Source organism: Montipora foliosa, chromosome 8, assembly GCF_036669935.1.
Source record: "Montipora foliosa isolate CH-2021 chromosome 8, ASM3666993v2, whole genome shotgun sequence".
Classification (NCBI taxonomy): Eukaryota; Metazoa; Cnidaria; class Anthozoa; order Scleractinia; family Acroporidae; genus Montipora; species Montipora foliosa.
Window position 1 is genome coordinate 9,778,489 of NC_090876.1, and position 22,500 is coordinate 9,800,988.

At 38.5% G+C, this 22,500-nt stretch overlaps 1 protein-coding gene across 8 annotated transcripts in view; it reads left to right on the forward strand.

Annotated features, from left to right (window-relative positions):
* Positions 1 to 19,184, forward strand: part of LOC137968945 (insulin-like growth factor 2 mRNA-binding protein 2) — a 59,155-nt gene extending 39,971 nt beyond the window's left edge. For all 8 annotated transcript variants that reach the window (XM_068815413.1, XM_068815412.1, XM_068815416.1 and 5 more), the window contains 8 exons: positions 5,882 to 5,948; positions 8,682 to 8,874; positions 10,143 to 10,229; positions 11,787 to 11,864; positions 12,696 to 12,881; positions 14,155 to 14,322; positions 15,509 to 15,622; positions 16,805 to 19,184. In XM_068815413.1, coding sequence (XP_068671514.1) covers positions 5,882 to 5,948; positions 8,682 to 8,874; positions 10,143 to 10,229; positions 11,787 to 11,864; positions 12,696 to 12,881; positions 14,155 to 14,322; positions 15,509 to 15,622; positions 16,805 to 16,882 — 971 coding nt within the window. In that variant the 3' untranslated portion in view covers positions 16,883 to 19,184. The remainder of the gene's footprint in view (positions 1 to 5,881; positions 5,949 to 8,681; positions 8,875 to 10,142; positions 10,230 to 11,786; positions 11,865 to 12,695; positions 12,882 to 14,154; positions 14,323 to 15,508; positions 15,623 to 16,804) is intronic.
* The last annotated feature ends 3,316 nt before the right edge of the window (positions 19,185 to 22,500 follow it).

The window sequence follows — 22,500 nt, forward strand, 5'->3', positions numbered from 1 at the left end:
TCAAAACTGGCCGATTGGACCTCAGAGGGTTGGATCTAGAGAAAATGATGTCATTTACTCACTAGCTTAAAATTTCAGCGTGTAAACGCAATTTATTACATATGCAAAACACCGGTTTAAAAGTCTGAAAGCCCGAAACCCCCGTGCTGCATCTTAATTCGGCCGCGTACACACGCATTGCATTCTTAAACTAGTGAGTCTTTGACGTCATTTTCTCCTTGACCCAGCTCTCTCAAGATTTTAAAGTTAGTAATGGCGGACCAATAAATAAGAAAATTCCAGTTAAAATAAACAGGTGTCTTTTTAAAATCAGAACTTAAAACTTGGGTTAGGTAGTGTTTAGTTAACATAGTTTTGAAATCCAAAGAAAAAAAAGAATTGTTTTTTTGGTCGTAGTACCACTTTAAAAAAAACAAAACCTTACCTTAGGAACAGTTCATTATTAAATTTTATAAGGATGACCAGGTCGGGGAAAAAACTAAACAGGGCTTTGTGTGTTTTTCTTAAACAAAGTTACCGAGTTAAACCCATTCACACCTCGCCCTTGGACGCCTCCCATTGGCGATGGAAATCATCTGGCATTGACAGAGTAAAATCACTCTCAGGGGTCATTGGGTTAAAGAAATGTGGACTTAACCTAACACTGTGGCAGAAACACGACAGTTTCGTGAGAACAACATGTGGAACCTGTATTCGTATTGAAATTCACCCAATAAATTATTGCAATATGATATCTAATAGACCGAATGCATAAATGGTGGCCAAAAAATTTAATATTCTTTTGTTTATGTGCTAATTAAACTTACTAGCCTCGTTTGCATGGACAAAATACAAAAGAACGGTTTCTTTAGAGCAAGGCTAGTCAGTCTAATTAGCACATAAACAAAAGAATACATTTTTGGCCGGCATGTACATGTATGCATTCCGTCCATAATTTATTTATTTTCGATAATGCAAGGAAATCTGAAGCTCATGCTGTGCAACTGAATAAATTATGTGGGAATTCTAACAGGTCACGGAGCAATGTTGTTGAAATGACACAAAATAATAATCTTTGTCTGCTCTATTATTTTAGTTGTTATTCCTTTACAGTTCAAACGATGAACAAGGATCTTATATACTTTCTAAGGGAACTCTGCCAACTGCAAAATTCAGTGAATCTACGGGCTCTGCCGAACTCTTGCGAAATAACTCTTGGAATTCCTAGGAATTTCCTTGGAATAGTAGTGTGAGTTTTCACGGTAAATTCTGACTTGAATTCCAAGTTGTGCAAATTAGCTTTAAATTACTAGGAATTTCATGGAATAAGTGAGAAAATTTAGGCAATAGTTGGACCATTCTTGAACAAGGTCATAAAGAAGAATACATGTAGCTTGAAATAACTGAGAAATAGAAGTGCACATGTGGAACGCAAGAAACAAGGTTATAGTATCCTGCTCCTGTCAAATATTCCATCAAATCAGAAATGTGCTGGAAACTACAAAAGATCTATTGCAGTCAAGCTATTAACAGTTGCTACGATTACTCACTGACAAAAAAAATAGACTACAGATTTCAAAGCAGTTAGATGTTTTATTGCATGTACCTAAACATTTTTATTTATGTCAAAATCTTTGGATTGGGTTCTTCTTTTAAACTTAAATAAAAAAAGGCTTTTAAACATTTTGATAAACCACAGAAGAGGAACAAGTCTGCAAAGAGAGATCCCCAAATACACCAAACCATAACTGGTTGAGGAGACCCAATTGGCTGCTAAGCATTTTTGTCTGCTGCAAAGGACCTTCCCTGCTGTCCCATCAAAGAATTTTTTTCAGAAAGTGTCTCTTTATACTCTTTCGTGGCAACTAAAAAAATACAGTATGTATTCTTCAATGATGCAAGTAATGATTCCTTTAAATCACTGATCAAATTACAATTAAAGTGTGTGATCAGTAGACTCGAAAATTTGGGTCTCTTTACTTAAATAATAGCTTTGCGTCAATAATAGCTTGGTTTTTTCTGCATTGATTACAATAGTTAAAGCGACAGCATTTAGCATTTTTATGAGAAGGGAGCTTTTTTCAATTGTATACATGTAATTTTGCCGTAATATGTATGAGCAGTTCTATGTATGGAATCTTTTGCTTCACTATTTGGTCTAAAACTTCATTCTGGTGAAAGGTTTACCAATTTTTTACAGGGTTATAGCATTTAAGCCAACTTGAAGTATCCTTGCCTGACAAATCGACTTGAAGATGTGAAACTTCTGAATTATACGTGTAAATTGTTCGTCATTTTGAAGACAACGAGGCATCAAAAATCAAATGTTATTCCCTTATATAGTTTGTGCTTCCCTTTTTACTTGAGTTCCTGTAAGCATTTCCTTGCCTGGATCAGCATTTAAAGAGTAAATGTAGCAAAAAAAATTGTCACCACAAATTTGTGATCGTTGATACAAACGTTTGAATAAAACCGCCCAAAATCTGTAAGAGCTTGGACTAGTAACTGCTGACTGCTGACCAAAACGAAAAGGGCTCACTATTTTCCAGTCTGGCCTCTCAAGGGTTATCCAAGATGGTGGACGATGACAATCTTTCTGAAAATCATGGAATTCATTATACAGTGAAGAGAAATGAGCAAGATTCTAAAGATACTGGAGTTCATTGAAAAGATTTAAGTGTGTAATTTTCAAGAGTACTGCTTATGTTCCTTTTGGAATAAGGCTGATTATGAGCGCATCAAACAAGGTAATCCGTTGATGATATTTTGATTTGTCACAATCTATTGAGTACATCAGAATAAAAGTGTTCTTTTTCATTTATCCATGTACAGAGTGATTTTATGTTAAAAGTTTGTAGCCTTTAAAGGACGCTGCTTATGTTAATTACATGTATGACAAACAGTGAGTTAACTCGAAAGACATTTACATTGACATGCTTTGAATACGACCAAACCTAGTTACGTGTACATTTAAGGTTGAAGTTAAGCTCATTTTTTAAGGCACCAGATGAAATGAAATCCTAAAAGGGCACTTAAACTTTGATTGTGTGACCCAGTGGTCAGGGCGCTGACCTTGAGATCCGGAGATCCCGGGTTCAAGACCCGCTCTGACCACTCGTTGAATTTGATCCTGGTAGTCCCTGGTTCAACTTCCCAGCTGCACTTGTAAATAGCCAACTGGTTTGCTTCCGGCCAGTTGTGGTCCTTAACAGTTGTTGTTGTCAGTCCCTTTCGTTGTGTTTCATTGGCCCTGAAAAGCCCCTTTGGGGAGCGGTCAATTAAGTATGTATATATGTATGTATTGTTGTCTTACTGAGCCATCCAGTACTACTGCACAAAATTGTCAAGAATTTCAACTCAATCAAGTTGAATCATTGAGTGGAATTTCTTAAGATTCCCATTAATTCCTAGTCGATAGTGCCCTTTTAGCTTTCAATTCCCAAGAATTGCCAAGAATTCCAACTCACTGGTTTTTGCTAATTGGGATAATTTGGAATTCCTAGGAACTCCAAGCTGTTTGAGAGACCGTAATCGTCACTTTCTTTAAATTCTAAGCTTCTCAAGCTTGGCTTATTTTACATTTGTGGGTAAATATGGGAATTCCTAGGAATTCCTCTAGTTTACAGTCTTTATCCTAGAAGACTTGAAAGCCTAACCATTTGCAGATGTAATTACAAAGATAACACCTTCTCCTTGATTATTTTAAGACCCTGAATGTTGGTCCAGCCGGAGTTAAACTCACGACCACCGGCATGACAGCCAGATGCTCAACCAACTGAGCCACCGGTGCGCAGTACTGTCATTTCAAATTGAATGGACCTTGGAAAATTTGACTTAACTAGAAATACTGAACGTGGCTAGGGAAAGAAATCATGCTTTTTGGGCTAATAATTTTTTCTCCGACACTGTCATCCTTATATTGGTAATGGTAATGAACTTATATAGCGCATTTTCTATTAACATTATTATTCAAATGCACTTTACAAGCAAGGGATCTATTCGTGAGATCGGACATCGGCATATAATTATAGGGATCTCACCCAGCACATGAATGAATGAAATGAGGCCTGACCACAACACCGGGAGCACCATCCTTTATAAATAGTGAACTGTTCCTTATAGAAATTCTGAGAACTAAATGCACCTTGGTTCTGCATTGAATTCTTACAAATGCAGTGGAACCCCTGCTTACTGCCACTATGGTAATACAGTAATACATTGTCTTGAAGGAAACCTCGTTAAGTACAGTGCCAGCTAATTCAAAGGTATTTTTGCGCGGTTTACTGAATATGCGGGGAAAAGCAGATCTTAACAAGTGATGTCGAAATCCAAAAAGAAAATTGGGGCTAACCACGCATCTTTTGGACAATAATTAGTCAACAATGTTTGTAAAAAGCCTCAAAATACAAAGCAATTTATGGCCTTCTTTTGCAAATTGAAACATAATTATCTCTGAAAAATGTAGGGTTACCCCAAATTTTCTTTTTGGATACCAAGAGCACTTGCTAAGTTCTTTTTTCTCCGCATAGTTTTGAACCGTGCAAAAATATTCCTGTATTAATAAGCACTGCTGATAGGAAGTCTGAGTGTCTCGAGATGTGCAGAATGTATGCGCAGTAACAATAATGTAGGCATGGTCCTTAATGCAGTCACCCGTTAATATGGCCAACGGCCACAATTTAAAATCCCAAGCAGTAGAATCCTTTAAAATTTCATATCAATACTACCACTGCCCTAAGTTTAGAAAACCAAAATGCTTGTGACATGTTGATTTCATTGACCTTTGTAATTTGCTACAGTAATCAAACAGCAGATTTACTTTACGAAGTGCTGTAAGCATTACTCCCCCCTGTATAGTACAATATTATTGAGGGAAGTTTCAAGTGTTTTATACAATGATTTACTGTACGTACATTTGGGTTTTTTATTAAGGTGGCTGGAACCAGTTTCACCACTTTTAGAGACCTTCCTATTAGATGGGTTATAACTACTATACCGTATCACGTAACAGCAATGTTATGGTACCATATGAAACACCAATTATTGCTTAACAAAATGCGCTCACTATTTTGACGTAATAGGTTACCATGGCAACATGAAAGCTCTTCAAAAACACCCTATATTTCGTCTTTACTTGCTTATATCTTAATAATGAACTCGGTGACCCCCATTTTTTATTGTAAAATAGTAATTAGCAATTTGAGATAGGACTATCTGCAAAGTTAAAAAAAATTCTTGGGAGCCAATTCAGAGCTACCTTAAATTTTCGAAAAATTAAGGTAGCTCTGAATTGGCTCCCAAGAATTTTTTTAAACTTTGCTGATAGTTCTATCTCAAGATGCTAATTACTATTCTACAATAAAAAATGGGGGTCACCGAGTTCATTATTAAGATAATAAGCAAGTAAAGACGAAATATAGGGTGTTTTTGAAGAGCTTTCATGTTGCCATGGTAACCTATTACGTCAAAATAGTGAGCGCATTTTGTTAAGTAATAATTTGTGTTTCATATGGTACCATAACATTGCTGTTACGTGATACAGTTTTGTAGTGACAACCCTTCTAATTAAAAGGTCCTTAAAAGTAGTAAAACTGTTTCCAGCCACCTTAAATAGAAAAGTTCTTCTGGTGCAAATGCGTTATTTGTCATTATGGCCCTTTTAAAATTCATGAATTTTGACCCTACCCTGGTAATACAGCCAATTTTTTTTTTAGGCCCATTAATGACCTCATTAATGGTTTCCCCTGTATGTGGAAAATTAAGAGAAAAGTGAAGCTGGTAGAAGTTGCAGAACTTCAAAGTGGCCCTTCGACATTGCCACTGATATTTTTTGACAACACTTTTTGTAAACTTGTGCTGTAAGAAATGTGATTAACTTTGTCATTCTTTTTGTCCCTTCCAGGGAGAGGTCACCAACATCTTTCGAATATTACTGACACAACAAAAGTTTCTTCAGTACGAGCTTATAAGTAAGTCCTGCAGCTGCGATGTTTACTACCTGCAATGGAAAATTTGAGGTGTACTCTTGAATTAATTTTAATGAAGCAAGCAAGGTGGACAAAAGTTCAAGTACATGTATATACAGTACTTATTGGAAATTTAAATGCGACTCTAGAAATGTAACATGATCACAAACGAAAGCAGTTTTAAAACCTGCTGGTAGGGCTTTAGAAATCAGGACAAGTTGCAGAATTTGCCTATACATGTAGGTGACCTGTTTCAACGAAACAGATTCCCGGCAGACTAACCTCAAACCCGACATTTAGATGTAGCAGATGCAGAGGTACAGCGCGTCCAATTGATGGCAGGCCTTGCAATAGTGTCGTGTTGGACGAGCAACCCCTTGAAGTTGTGGACACCTTTCGTTATCTTGGAGACACCATCTGTGCTGGTGGTGGTTGTGAAACTACCATCATAGCCAGGATAAGAGCTGCTTTGGGGTAAATTCAGAGAACTGCTACCCATACTGTCATGCAAGAGTTTGTCATTTTGTACAAGGGGTACAGTCTATGGATGCTGTGTCAGGGTGCCATGCTCTATTCGAGTGAGTGTTGGGCCCCTGGGAATGCAGACCTGGCGAGGTTGGAGAGGAACAAGAGAGCAATGCTGAGGTGGATGTGTGGTATCAAACCTTACGACAATACCAGTCTGAGGGCCTTATGCAGTAAGCTGGGGATTGTCAGTCTGGAAGCAGCTCTTTGCCAATTGCGGCTTCGGTGGTTTGGGCATATCGAGAGGGCAAATAGTGCAATCTCCTCAATCAGGTTCCATGAAGTTGTGGGTCGTAGACGCAGAGGTAGACCCCGGAAAACTTGGGCAGAGGTGATCAAAGAAGACCTGAAATTATCAGGTCTTGCACCTGAACTGGCTGCCGACAGGGATGCGTGGAGGAATGGTGTGCGAAACCATGTGCCATCACACCTGCCCACAAGTGGAACATGACGTTAATGGATAGTAGTAGTAGTAGTAGTAGTAGTAGTAGTAGTAGTAGTAGTAGTATCAGTTGACTAGGAACCATCATTCATTTCCATTGACCAGTAAAATGATGTTTGGCATTACACAATAAAATCTGTAAGTGTCGCTGTTAGGAGAGAATGGGGTACTGCAAAACCAAAAAAACCAGCAAGCGCAACAAACTTGGGACATTTTGAAATTTCGCCTGAAGAACGATATAATTCTTAACTTGACATAGTCTGATGTTCGAACCATCTTTGCTCACGTTGCGCTTTCACGAGTAACTCTGTTGGCAGCCAGCCGTCACTTGTGATGAATTTGCGCAAGCCACGCTGATGTGCACCAATGATCAAATGTTAACCAGAGCATGAAAACAATCTTCTCAGTTGAGATGAAATAATTTTCTACTAGTTCAGGGGTTTGGTTTCCTTGGAATGTTTTTCTTTTTGTAACTTGTTACTGTTAAACAACTTGGAAAGTAATACAGTTGTAAATCGCAAGAATAAAATTTACAGAAGACTTACTTTGAACCACAAACGGTTGGTCATGCAAGGTTTTCGAGGATATGTTGAATGTGTTTTATAAATTCTCCGTCACCAGCAACCCGATATTTGAGTCAAGTTAAAGTGAATCTGCAATAGTAACGTTTTGGACAGTGATTTAGAGACACTATCTAGCTTGAGTAGTTTTATACCTTTCAACACGTGGGCATTGCAAGGTCACTCAGACCCTGGACATGTAAGCTTACAGTTTTGGATAAATATTGTCAAAACCCTCTCCGTCTGCAGGATATAGAATAATGATAATGTATAATGTATAATGTATGTTCCGAGCGGTGAGCTGCAAAAAAAAGCGGACACATTCTCCCATAAACTGAAATGAATAAAACTTTAAAATGTGATGACGGCGAAGTCCACGCAAGCGGGAAAAGCGTCCACGAACCTTTGAATGAACAGTCCACAAGAAGTCTTCGAAATAATCACTGCAATCAAAATATGTCGCAAAGAAGGTTTCAAATGTGGTCAGAAGATTCTGGCTACGGATATTCTATTCGCATGTAAAAGGAAAGCAAAGGCAACCAAGGTCCATGACGATCGGCCATGATCCTTGATCTCTGTTCGCAATTTTCAACGAAAACTTGTTCAGTTCCTGTTCTTCGGTGGGATTTCAACATTATAACCTGGCTTATTGAAACAAAGTCAAAAGTCAACGGAAACCGTTTACAACTCTACCGCGGAATTTTAATTACCAAGGGTTTACCTTGGTTGGCTTTCCCGCGGCAACTTTGGAACCTAGCCGTAAATTTCCCTCGGCAGAAAATTGGCCTACCGTGGGAATATCGAGGGAAAGTCGCGACAGGGTGACGCGGTAAAAAGGTCATAATTTTCAGGCGGTACTGTAAATGCATCTTCATCATGGCATCTCTGCTACAGTATTCTGGTGATTCCAACCTTCAAGGTCTCCCACAATGTTAATAGACCAATTTGGCTAACTCATTGTTGTACCCAATTCAGATCCTGTGGCAATAAAACGTTTTGTTCCAAATATTTCCATGAATGCTTCATTATCATGCAAATGCAATACGCAAAGAATCTTAACGCCGAGAGATTTGAATTGGGTACAACATTGTGTGAGCCAAATTGGTCTATCCATGATTACTCCTATGGCATATTATTCCCTCAACATTACCTTCCGGTTGTGTGAGTTTGTGGGACTCCTTGCTTAAATCAATTTTGTTTCTTTTGTAGAGAAGATTGCAATCCCTTTAATCACATGGACAGAGTGATAACAATACAGTATAAACTACCATCGGAAGCAGAGTCGTCCCTTGATGAAGAGACTGTGCTTAACGAACATGAAGAAGAAGCTCTGAGAAAGTGTAGTGAAGCAGAAAATATGGTTAATGCCAAAGCTCATTTTTGCTTAAAAAATGTCATGGAGGTTGGTACAGGGGACTGTTGACTGCTAAGGTTGAAGCCAAGGGACCGGTTGCTCGAAGCCTGGTTAGCACTAACCGTTGGTTAAGAGGTATCAAAACCCATAGGTTTCCATGGTATTTAATGCTGGTTAGCGCTAACCATTCTTCGAGCAACCTGGGCCTGGACTTCAACTAATTCGCTTCAAAGGGCTTGAAATGTCTTTGGTCAATCTGATTAAAAAGCGTTAAAATGACATGTCAATAATTATTGTGAATTTTCAGATGGCACTTTTTTTGCCTTGTCTCAACCTTGCCAGAATTCATTACACACTACTCAGGCAACTCATTTACTGCTCTTTATCGTTGTTGTTGTTGTTGTTGTTCTTCTTCTTATTATTATTATTATTATTATTACTATTGTTGTTGTTGTTGTAATAATATACACGAAAAATATTCTCCATTCTGATTTGTATAAAAGAAATTGAGTTAGTTACAAAGTGTATGAAATAGGTAATTCTGTGTAAAAAGAGCTTGCACCCAAGCACTCTCAAAGCTGCTACCTAAAGGTCGCCTAGGGCACCTTATTTGCGAGTGCAGGTGACCAAATTTCTGAACGATATTTTATTAACGTCTAAGCAAGTAATCACATGATTTTTTGTGCAATAACACTAGCAAGTTTTTGCAAAGACTACAAATTGCATTTGCCCTACAGGCTTGTGCAATTTTGTCTTTGAATTAAATTTATTGGGGCTTATTTCTCCAAATTTGCCCTTGAAATCATGTGATTACATATTACAATTAGTTTAAAAACCAAGAAATTACAGTAAAATGGAATTAAGTAATTATTTTGACTTTCCCATTAATTTTAAGGGTTCAAATGCAAAACAAGAAAAAGCTGGCTGGAACCCCACATCAGTTCATGCCCTTCAAATAATTATGCAAAGTAGTGAAATGTGACTGTTTAAAAATGGCAATTAAGTATCAAGTGAGACCAAGGTCTTGGTCCTGTTTCACGACAGGCAGAGTTTTAACCACTTTAAAAAAAATTCAATGTAAATAATAGGCCATTTCCGAGTGTGAAGTTTTTGTTATGAAAATTAGTTTTCATTCATATGTAAAGTGGAACTAATTACCATCACAAAAACTTCGCACTTAGACTCGCTTTGAAGAGGAGGCAGACTTGATAGTAAATTTTCATTGTCAGATAACTGAGATACCCTAAGGAGAAAGTAAGTAGTTCAATAATAATTGTAATTGTAATTGATACATTTATTTCTTTTCCTTTTGTCAGTATCGTTCAGCTTTTCAGCAATACTACATGCAGCATCAACAGGGTCCATGGCCTCCAATGGGAGGACCCTTACAGAGTCCCTCACCTGTAAGTAGACACATTCTGTCACAGTGCCCCTTGGTTAATTAAGATGTGTTCATCAAAATTTACCACTGGTGTTTTTGGTCGCTAAGATTTGATACGAGTTGAGTTAAGTTGATTTGATTTCTGTACTCCCTAACCCCTAAAAGAACTAATTTCGATTTATTAAAATTCAGTCCTAAACAAATGGCATCATCTTGAGGCTCGATCTGGGGAATCAACTCATGCAAATACTTATATTTATTTCCCAGATCCTCGAGGTGAGATTCCTTTTGTTTCGGACTGAATTTTCATAATCATAATATTGAAATTGGTCTATCAGTGCCGCAGTGCTAAATACAGTTCACGCTTGAATGAAGTTCTTCAAAGACTTGGAGGATATTACACGATGGCGAGAATATATGAATTTTATGTTTGAGTGGCAAGAACATAAAATTAATATCTTTGAGCTGAAGTGTAATTTTCTTTTTATTATATAGACAGGAGTGTTATACTCACCATTTTTCTTTCTAACACTGAGCACAAACAAATTCATGCAGCTCGGAGGCAGGAATTTCTTCAATTTTTGCATTTTTTGTTCACTAGCAAGGAACTCCAATAATTGTAAGTTGTAAGAAGTTTTATTCTTCTTGTTAGCATTTTCTTGTTTCTAAGAGAAGGAGTTTTCGTCATCTTCAGAGAACTTCACCAATTTTTAACCGACTGCTTGCACAAAGAAAGGCGGGAAATGATGTCATCAATATCCGTGGATATGCCGCAGCGCTCGAAGCTGCGACCAATTGGTTGCCCTGGCGACTGGAAAAAAACAATGGCGACAAAAATTATCGCCAAGGTTGCCAATTTGGAGATTGTTCCGGCGTTGAAGTGGGGTCGTGATAATCGGTATATATTTTTGAAACTCTAGATCCAGACAAAATTAAAAAGCTTGATAATATACCTACATTGGCCGTGAATTTCTTTTGCAATTCTTGCAGTTCTCTTCCTGTATTTGTATGAAGAGTTGGTCAGCAGTTCTTTCCTTCATATAATACTCCACAGTGTGACATCGAGGGGAAATGGCGTCCAATATTTTATATTTGGCGACTTTAAACAAAACTTAGATAATGGCAAATTCGCCACTTGGGTCCCGGATGTAGTTTTGTATTAATTTTATGAGTGGTGTATTTTCCAGTAAAACACTCCTGTCAATATAATAGTGTTTCAACACTTCTTTCTATAGTTTTCATCGTGTGTTATCCATAGCTATGACAAGAATCCTTCAATAGTCTCGCCAATTCGCCTTAAAAAGAAAAAGGGTGTGTCCATTCATGATAACTAGCATCTTATATTTCAACAAGATGCAAATAGGTGTCAGGAAAAAGGCCATCAATATTATCGTCACCGTTCCAAAGAATATTCCGTGTATTTTCCTACAGCTGCTTTTTAAAAAAATATTGGAATAAAAGTTTTCTTGCCAATTTATCGAATCCTCGTTGAATTTATTTTGGTTTCGGTGATTAATATAGGGCAGTGAACAACCGAAGTATAATATTTTTAATATTGAAAATGTTTTGAATTCTACAGCAAAACCAAGCATTTGTACCAAACTGGTTTCAAGGATTGTTTGGAAATGTTTCCCAAGGATATATGCATCTAGCACATGTATGTGAATCTTTTACGTGTATCTTTGGTGGGACTGCCATAATAATAATTCTTTTTTAATGCAAAGAAACTTGTTCCATTTATCGTTGATTATACTGAAGGAAGCGCTGCGCATTCCATTTTGGAACAGTTGCTTAGGGCCTCAACAGACAAGGCAAGTTGTTATTGACGACAATTTCCAGTTGATAACTTAATAGAACTTGCAACTGTTAGTGTTAGGAAATGCGTTTCCACATACGAAAAGTTTAACGATGAAATGATATATGACATGAATCATATGTTGAACTGAAGATATAAAATGAAGTGAAGCTACGATCCTCGCAGTTATGAACGCAATTTTAGCAATAGCCCTTTTCACGGTCAGTTTTTCTCATTTGCATCACAATGTAATCTAACGTGGGTGCGAGGCAATTTCGGGTTAAAACAAAATAGCCCGGGTTGCTTTGAAATAGACTTGACTTACTGGTAACTTGTTCGCAGTTTGGGAAAAAAGGGAACTCTCTATGACAAAACTGCTACGTTTGTCGTCAACAACTAAACTAGTTTTTTTAGGATAACTACTTTGTTGTTATATTAAATTACCACGCCAAGCCTCACCCCCATGGTTTCCACTGCGAGGCTTGGCGTGGTAAAACAAAGCTCTTTTGGTCTCCCGGGACAATAATTATGGCCACCGTGTGACAAGGGCGAATAGAAAATCCCAAAGGGAATGGGAGCTAAGTTGAGTTTAAACAGTATGTCTTCGAACCTTTTTTTTTTACTCCACGGAGTTTGGGAGAGAACAAGGTGAACCTGCTGTGTTAATGTTTCTTTCTGCATTGAAATTTTCAGGTGCCAGTTAAAATTCACCTCACCTTCCCAGCCAAATTCGCCGGCCCTCTGATTGGCAAACAGGCCTCAAACCTTGCTCATATAAAGAAGTTTAGTGGAGCCAGTAAAATCCATGTCTTCCCAAAAGATCGTGAAGTAGCAGAGAGATACATAGAGATCATTGGCACTCCTCTGCAACAGTACTTTGTGAGTCTTGTTGTAAAGGGTTAATTGTTGATGTATTTAAATGTGTGATATATGTATGACCCCCCTTATAAAAGCCATTGTAATGCTTTAACTGTCCCTTATCACAGTTCATGTACTTCCTGTTTGTATAACTACACTACAGGCAGACCTACATTTAGGGTCCAGGACTCAGGCTGAGGAAGTGCTGCCTTTGTAATCACACCTACATGGTTTCTCTTTCAAGTCTTCTCTCTGATAGAGCGGTTTTCAACGGAGTGTGGAAAGTAATTAGCTAATTGCTTTGGTTTTCCATTACTTCACTCAGCGATTGGTTCAAAGTTCTCGCGCCACCTTTTCAGCCAATCAGAAGTGAAACCAAAACCAATTGTGGCTTGCGAGTACACATTTTCCCGCGCTTTGTGTCGGGTTTAATTACTTCGAGTTTTAATTGGTTTACTGGATTGTCTCTGTCTTTTTTAATTGACCAAAGTAATCACTTTGGTTTTGGTTTTATGACACTCGATTGAAACTCGCTCTAAGAACAGTTAACTGTGCACCCCATCTCACAACCCTTGTTCTTAGAATTCTTTGAAACATTAAAGTGCTACTATGACCAAAAAAACAATTTTTATTTTTCTTTGATTTCAAAACTGTTAACTAAACAGTAACTGATAGAATTTTTAAACCTTCATTGCAAAAAGACACCAGTTTATTTTAACTGAAATTTTGCCGTTTAATGGTCCGTGTTTACTAACTTTAAAATCTTGAGGGGGCTGGATGGAGGAGAAAATGACATCAAAGACTCGCTAGTTTAAGAATGCAGTGCGTGTGTATGCGGCTGAATTAATATACCGCACGGTCTCTCAGACTCTTAAACTTGTGTTTTGCTTACATAATAAGCTGCATTTACAAGCTGAAATTTTAAGCTAGCGAGTGAATGACGTCACTTTCCCTAGATCCAACCCTCTCAGGTCCAATCTGTCAGTTTGGAACGCGAGTAATGGCGGACCATGAAATCCAAATCTTACACTCAAAGTAAATAGCCTTTGGATAAAAATCAAAAGTTAAAATTTTGCCAGTCAAGTGTTAAGCAATCACACTTTCAAAATCTGTTGAAAAAGAGAAGTGATTTTTTTGATCATAGTAGCACTTTGAAAGGTACCCATGACACACAACTCGAGAGGAGTTGTACACAGGGTTCATGGCGTTGGAGCATTGCTCTGTTGACTTTTGTCTTGAAACTCAAATAACCTAAATTAATGTATATTTTCCTCTTATCCTTTTCACTGTTAAGGCTCAACACTGTGTCTACTGTAAACTTGCTGAAGAAGGCTATAAAACCAACTCTGGAGACAATGTTGGTGAATTGAAATTGAAAACAGAAATTTTTGTACCTCTCAAAGGCGGAAGTAAGGACCAGCCCAACATAATCGGCCGATTCATTGGAAAAGAAGGCCATAATGTAGGTTTCGTTTGACATGATTTAAATGAGAAGTGGACAATTTTTAAAGTTAGACAACAGCTCGCCATATGTAATAATGATAATCATAATAATAATACTTTGTTTACCCTCGGATTGCTCGGATACCTCCAAGCATTTAACATATACAATTGTTAAGAATCCCAACAGGTCTTTTTAGGTGCCTTTGAGTATTTTAGTACGGATTTCCTTAATTTGAAGTGGACGTTGGCAGCAAAAATGGACGGGTTGTATGGTCTATTGAACTGGAAGTGGGGGAGGGGGTGGGAGCGGTCAGAAGGCATAGTTTCCCTCAAGCAAAAAAGAAAATGAAATTTCCAGCATGTTTACATCAAAGTTTTTACAGTAATATGTTATGGTTATTTTTCTAATGACTACATAAACATCGATTTCGCCAGATTCCCCCCCCCCCCCCCCTTTCCTCCTGGATTGCTCGCAAGGCGCCTTGCGACCCCAAAAAATGTAACGTCTGGTGCTTTCTGAAATATGTCTGCTCTACTTTACAAAAATGTCCTAGAAAAACGTGAGAGCAAATAGAGGTAGAGGTTGGACTTAGAGGGTATTTGACCCATATGGTACAAACGAAAATTGTGGAGAGATCATGCATGACTTGAAAGAAGCCTTGAGCATCACTCATTTTTTGCTCTTTTTGGCATTAAAAAACGTGCTTAATAATAACAATAATGATAATGATAATAATGAAAAAAAAAAATTTCTATAGCGCCATTTCCCAGTGGTCCAATGGCGCTTTACAAAAATTTATGAAAAACTAAAATTAACTAACCCTAACGATAAATAAATAAGAAGTCTAGAAGTCCTAAGTACAATCTTCTTTGAATAACCAAGTCTTAAGTGTAGTCTTAAAAGTTGAAACATGTTCGTAATGCTAATGGAAGACTGTTCCATATGGTTGGAGCGGCAACTGTAAAGGAGCGACCACCATACGTTTTAAGAGTAAATCTAGGTACAGCAAGTAGATTATGACTAGACCATCTTTGCGTTTTGTCAGGCTTGTAAGGCCTAATAAGATGCTTAAGATGCTTAAGTGCTTAAGATGTTCTTCTGAGAGATACACATATTACAGTGTTTCACTCTGATAGAAAAATGCATTTTACTAATAATTAAAGAAATGAAAGTTTATCTAATGTTCATCTTCCATTCGTGTCAGGTGAAAGAATTGCAAAAACAAACTGGAGTCCGTATAAAAGTGGTAGCAGGCAATGAAGATTCGGAAAATAAAGAAGCGGTCATTCTCATTGAAGAGAGCTTTGCCAGTGGCCAGGTTAGTATTTTAAAGTATTTTGTTTCTTTATATTTTTTTGCCGTCCTGCCTACAAAGAGCTGCAACGGTCGCTTCATTGTGCGTTTTGCAAAAGTTCTCTTCGCTTGAAGTTTCAATCAACTTTTTCAATCAACTATTGTTTAAATGAATACGAAGTCAATAGACCTTGTGCATGATGACGACATATGCTCAAAATTCACCACCAAGCCTTGTTTGCACAAAATTATACACATCATCTGGACATGCAATACTGCTTGCCCGTGGGTTTTCTGTGCAATTGTGCTTCTTTGGGATTTAGCTCATGCTAAAATTTACAAGTTCGGTTTGCGAATTCGAGGCTTTGAGTGAAATTATCAAGTCAGACGTCATCACCTCAAAGGGGTGCAGGGCTGGCGTAGGGGCGAGGGCACTCGCCTCCCACCAATGTGGCTCGGGTGCGATTCCCAGACTGCGTCATGTGGGTTGAGTACTCTGCTCCAAGAGGTTTTCCTCTGATTTAATTTGCGTTAATTGACTGTTTTTACCATCCCATAATGCAATACGTTTTGGGGGGTCTTTACATAAAAACAATACAAGTTAATTACTCTTGGGACTTTATCATGCTTCAGTGAACTGGATATCCATTGTTTTGTGGGATTGGTGAAAAAAGCGAATGTGTAGATTAACATTTCAGTTTACAATGTCCCCAATTAGTGCTCCAGAGCTAGAAGACAAAGCACTTTAAATAAAGTTACTTTCCTTTCAAAGGCTGCATAACTTTATCCAGTGGTAAAGTCATTATCCTTCAGCTTCAATGTTTTCAAAGATTTCTGTAATGGCTCGTGTAACCGTGAATATGCAGCACCCTCTGACCACATTTGAGTAAACGGGTGTGCGAAACTTTGGCCAACGTTTAAACGTGGAGTGGTTTTTACACTTAATCCACTTGATAAAGTTATTCGGCCTTCGAGCAACTGGGGCAAGGTGCGCAGGAAATGAAGCTAGTTAAAATCAAGCGGAACTTTCAGCTGCCACAAGTGATTGGCATGTGCAAAAAGCTCAAAAACGAATAAATCTTATTAGCCAATCAAATGTATACACGTGGCTCTCATCAGCCAGTTATAGTGCGTGTTCTTTCTCAGAGAAATAAAAACTTGGGTTTTTCCAATGTTCATTCAGTTTTTATTTCGTTTTCATTTCCAGCGTGCTCAGATGCAGATTCTTGATGCTATTGCTCGTTGTCAATGTCCGCCACCGAGGCGCCAGGCACCTTACAGCTGAACACTAAAATTGTGTCTTCCAGAATGCATTTGTATAGAGGCCCGTTTCCAAAGAATTTCTCATGTATGGCAGATTACCTCCTGGCATCACTGGAACTTTCACAAGAGCCTCTTGTAACTGTTGAACTATTCACCACTCGTGTATTACTCGAATTTCTATTGCAGTATTATGGTATACCAGGTGTATTTTTGGTACTTGCTACCCTTGCATGAGCCTTGCTAGAAAACACCAGGTGGCTTTTGAATAATTTCTTGCTTAAGAAGTGCACTGCTACATAGTGTTAAATTTAATCACAGTTGTCCATGGCAGGCCCAATTGCAAGGGAAACTGTATTGGTGTAGGTTTTGTCTCCCAACTTCATTTGTAAGGAAATTGCACCGGTTAAATTCTAGACATCAGGGTACAGTTGTTCAAAAGCCCATTAACACTAATCCGCAATTTAATACCAATCAGCTTTGAATCACGATTTTGCACGTCGAAAAAATCCTTAACAATGTAATTTTATGCTGATAAAAAGCTAAAATCTGTGTCAAAACTGAAAGCGAAATGTTGGGGGGGGGGGGGGGACTTTTTTTTACCGTAAAAGAAACTGCAATTTTTGTTTTCCAGTAGCCCAGGATTACTTAATCCGGCTTTGAATTATTGGTCCCTGCAGAGTTGTGGCTTGGGGCCCGAATGTTGATTGCAGGTTGTACGCTTGGATTGCTAACTGTCAGTCACAAAGAAAACAGATGGCTTTTGTCGGCAAATTACTAATTTGTTGTTTTATTGCATGCTGATGTTTTAAATCAAATTCTTAAAGTGCCAACATGTTTGTTGTTGTGATGTATTGTGTAATCTGATGTCAGCCTTGTTTTTCATCCGTGACTGCTGTGAAAGTTTGAGCAATGTGGAAGTGATACGTTGTGATTGGTAGGGTCGGTATTTTCATGTCGTATGTGATGGAGTGTTTTGTCTGTATGGGTAAATGTAGTTTTGACATTCTCTTAAAACAAGTTTGCTCTGCCTGCGGCTCTTGCTGTAGAAGTTCCTAACTAGCTTTTGAGGCACCAAATAACCAAAAATGTATATACTTCAAAAGATGTCTTTCTAAAAGCAACTTGCTTGTTTCAACCACCAGTGGGGTGTTTTTGCTGGACAATCTGTGTTTACTGACTGAAACTCATGGAAGAATTTTTCTTACAGAGTTTCATTTCAAGAAAAAAAAGCTCACTCCTAACGTAGCTGCTCTGTCATCAAGCGAAAACACGTCATGTCTGCCTCAGGTATTCTTGATTCAGGGCATGGTTATTAATTACACTGTGTTGGTATACGACATTATCGTTTAAAAAAACATTTTAAGGTGGTTTGAGATTTTGTAATACTCTTGCTTAGTTCGCTGTAATCAGATAACGTTGCTAGACTTCCAAAGCGCAATTTTAGCCAAATTTTACTTAGCATGCTTGTTATTTCCATGTCCTTTCCTCTGAAGAGGATGAACAAATTTTTTTTTGCTTCATACTGAACGGAAAATCACGCTACGGAGCTTTTCTTTTGTTTCTGCCTCATTGGACAGTCTCTTGCGCCTTTTCAGCGATTTAACGATGGTAGCTGATTACTTTTTCAGCTTGAGTTTGAGAGAAACTACGGTGAAAACGGTCTTCAATGCAAATTCAGGGACAAGCAACCGTTAAAGCCTATGTTGACCCAAAAGACATTGGGCGATTATGTTGTTTTTGAAATAGTTCCAGCGTTTTGATTGGGTACTCGGCGGTGATTTCGGATTTTCCTTCTGTTCGAATTTGAACGAGGCGCGTAATGTCTTTTGGGTGAACGGTTTCCCAGTGAGAAAAACTAGATAAATCACGATGCAAAAAAACGTAAGGTTCTTTTTTTCTGTTTTCTCGCAAAATGATGGAAAATATTCGTGTTTCCCCTTGAAACTCAAATTGTGGTGGACGGAACACTTTTTTCTGCAAACCACATTCAGATGAACTTTGAGTGCTTTCGGTACCCGCATAACACGTAAGTTGTGCTCGCTGAGGGAAAACTATCGTGCTTACCCTGGAAAGTGCAGTGAACGGCATTCTGATTTGCATAAAGGGATTGTTTGGGTGGGGTTACTGTTAGATGCCTGTATTTGTGACTACTGTGTAGTTTTGACCAGTGTTCCAAAGCTGGCTGAGGGACTCTACACTTGGTAGCCTTAATACTAGCTACGCTCTGTACTGTACTGTACTCTTCTTGTCTTGAGACTTATCTGGAACTTAATGGTCCATATATACACCCATATTTTTCTCCAGATTAAATTATTTTGAACCAGTCTGTTTTTTTTTTCTCGAGATAGTCATTTACTTGAAAGATTAAAAACCGCGCAGCACTGGATAACGACAGAATTGATATTTATTAAGAGTATAGACCGAATGCATCAATGGCAGCCAAAAAAATATTATTTTTAATGTGCCATTAGACTCATTAGCATCGTTTGCATGGACAAAATACAAAAGAAATGTTGCTTAAGAGCGAGGATTACGAGTCTAAGTAGCACAAGCAACAGAGTACATTTTTGGCCGCCATATTTGCATTAGGTCCATATATAGTCCATATAACACGGCGGCGCGAAGATATGAATTTTATTTAGTTGTAAAATATTTTTACACGAGAAAATAAATTTCACATCTTCAAGCCACTGTGTAATTTTCTTCGTATTATATAGACAGGAGTGTCTTACTCACCAATTTTCTTTCTAACACCAAGCACAAACTTTATCGCAAATTTTGCAGCTCGGCGGCAGGAATTTCTTCAATTTTCGCTTTTCTTCTTCACTTACAAGAAACTCCTTGAATATTTAGTCGTCGTGTTAGCATTCTCTTGTTTCTCAGACGGATTTTAGGTCGACTTGAAGAAGTTCACGAATCTATCGATCGCTCGCCATTTTCACTTTATTCAAAGGCGGGAAATGACGTCATCAATGTCCTCACATCACTTGTGAGAATATGGAAAATACGCCACTCGGGTCACGTATGTAATTTCGTTTGAATTTTTTGAGTGGTGTATAATTAAGGCAAGCCAAAAAGTGGAGTTCCGCAATTATTGGTTATTTTCGGATATTTTTATAACTAGTCTGCTTTACCATGCGACAAGTTCGGCCTGCTGATTACTACAAATCAGTCTTTTCCCGTGCTCTTTTTTTGACCTTTTCGATATTTTTCGTTACAACAATTCAGCCTGTTTAGTCAAACTCGTGGTTTCTCTTCCGCTGCTCATCACTATAATTTCGTCTCTTTATTCGCACTCTTTTTGTCGTTCAGTTTGTCACTGACACTCGTGCTGCAGCATCGCTTACTCGTCGTTTCCTTACAGTGTTTGATTCTTTCTGTTCTTTCCTCGTCTCGTTGAACGGCGTATTAAGAAAACACTTGGCTTGTGTTTGATAGTCTGCAAAATTCTTTACTTGTTTTGCTAAAACGTGGTCAAATGCAGAGCGCTGGCCATGTTACTTCCACCGAAACACGCGGGTTGCAGCCCATGCAACGTCCCGCCAAGAAAGGCGTATACCATTGGCTTGATCGTACAGACATAACGGTCGTAGGACGACGTCATAAGCAAAATTTCCCGCATCGATAGGTTACCATATTTCGTTAAACCATGGTACTCCGCCAGAAGTGATGGAAAATCCCGGGAAGAGGAAAACACCAAACCAGGCCCCAGTTGTTCGAAGAGTGGATAGCGCTATCCACTAGATAACTAATTGGTTTTGCTAGTGTTTACCCGCTTGATACTGATTTATCCGGTGGATAGTGTTATTCACCTTTTAAACAGCTGGGGCCAGAGTGGAAATTAAACCCACCACTTCTGGTTGGATCAACGTGACTGAGTTTTAGGGGCAAGTGGGTATCACATGTTAGTAAAATCCAACTAGTGGTCAAAGTGGTCTATTATCAATGCTGCGTTCTGATTGGTTGAGCTAGTAAAAGGCTATTTGTTATAGCCCACTAGTAGCGAAAGCGCTGGCCATATTTGTAATGTTTTGGCGGCAGAAAAGGATTAAAGTCTAGCTTTAACTAGCGAAAGATGTTTTGTCTCGATATTTCTTTGACCAACTAGTTGTATTTTACTAAAACAATTATTCCTCATGGCCTCAGAGTCAATAGCCCATTCGGCCTTCGGCCTCGTGGGCTATTGACTCGGAGCCCGTTCGGGCTCGAGGAATAATTGTTAATTAATTCGCGACGATTTAACATCGCCAATGTTTGGGAAGCAAATGAACTGCCGCAAGGAACCTTTTTAAGATATTTAGATCGTTGCGGTTAGGGAACTTGACAAAGCAGTAACGAAAGGAAAACCAGAAAAAATCTTGTTGAATGAGAATTCAGTTGTCTGGTATAGACCCATTGCAGAAATTCCCAGTTTGGAGGACAAAACAATGGTTGTTCTGTCCCCTGAGAGAAACAAACCTTTCAAAGACAAAACAATCTTATTGTTTCGTCCTCCCGTTTGGGAATTAACTGAGAGGGGTCTATAGTCCTCGTGTTTCCTCTACTTTACAAAATGACCAGTTCCCACTTGGTGGATCACAGAGGTCATGGGTCCAAATCTCCATCAATAGCCCGTTTTCGAAATGTCAAAATTCAGTACGCCTTAAGCAAAAGGCATCACCTCGAGGCTCTGGGGAATAAACTAATAGAAATCCTTTCATTTATTCCCCGGACCCTCGAGATGATGCCTTTTGTTTAGGACTGAATTTGAATACATCGAAATTGGTCCATTGAACGCACATCTGCTTGCGTGGGCCTTTTGTCCAGCACTATCTTCAAACTAGTACCCTTTAGTTAAAAAATAATTTTGTAAGACGAAAGAATTTAACGTACTCACTCCCAACAAATGCAGTCCATGTGAGTAGCATGCGACGTTCAACAGCTGAACCACTGCTCTTTGCGACAATAAGACAGCTATCTGGGTTTTGTGTTGAGAAGGCAAAAGAACTCTGTCATGACTCAAATTCTGAAGCAACAGTCCCGCCCCGTGGTCGAGTGGAAAGTGACCAATGACTCCCTCCCCACAAATGATGATACGTCCAAGGAAAGTAATGGGTTAAACTCAAGCCGGACTTCCTTGGTCTTTGCATAGAGAAATTAGTGATTCTTCCTTCAAAACACACTTGCGACTGGTTCTACTTCCTCACATAAGAAAAATAAACCGTTGGCTCCTTCACCCTTGATCATAAAATTCTGTGGGAGGAAGGAGATCCGACACGTTATTTGAGTGTTTTGGAAATGCCTTGTTTATGTCCTGATAGCGATTTTTCTCGAGACGTCATCCATTGTTATTAATATGCCGACCAGAACCTAATTGGCTGTTGTAACAATGACTTCTTTTGTCCCGTGCTTGGCAAATTTGAATATCAAAAGAAATGTGACGTCAATGTTTTTTTTAAATATCGCTATTTTAGCTCAAAAGTGAATGACGACTCAGGAGCCATCAATAGAGAGCTTTAGATTCTGGGACGAGAACGACTACGAGTACGAGATTTTCTCATCAACAGTGAGAGCGCAAACCAGCGTCATTTTGGCGGGTAAAACGTGATACCGTCGTCATTTTAGTACGAGGTTTTGCAAAAATGTCTTCGTGTAAAAACA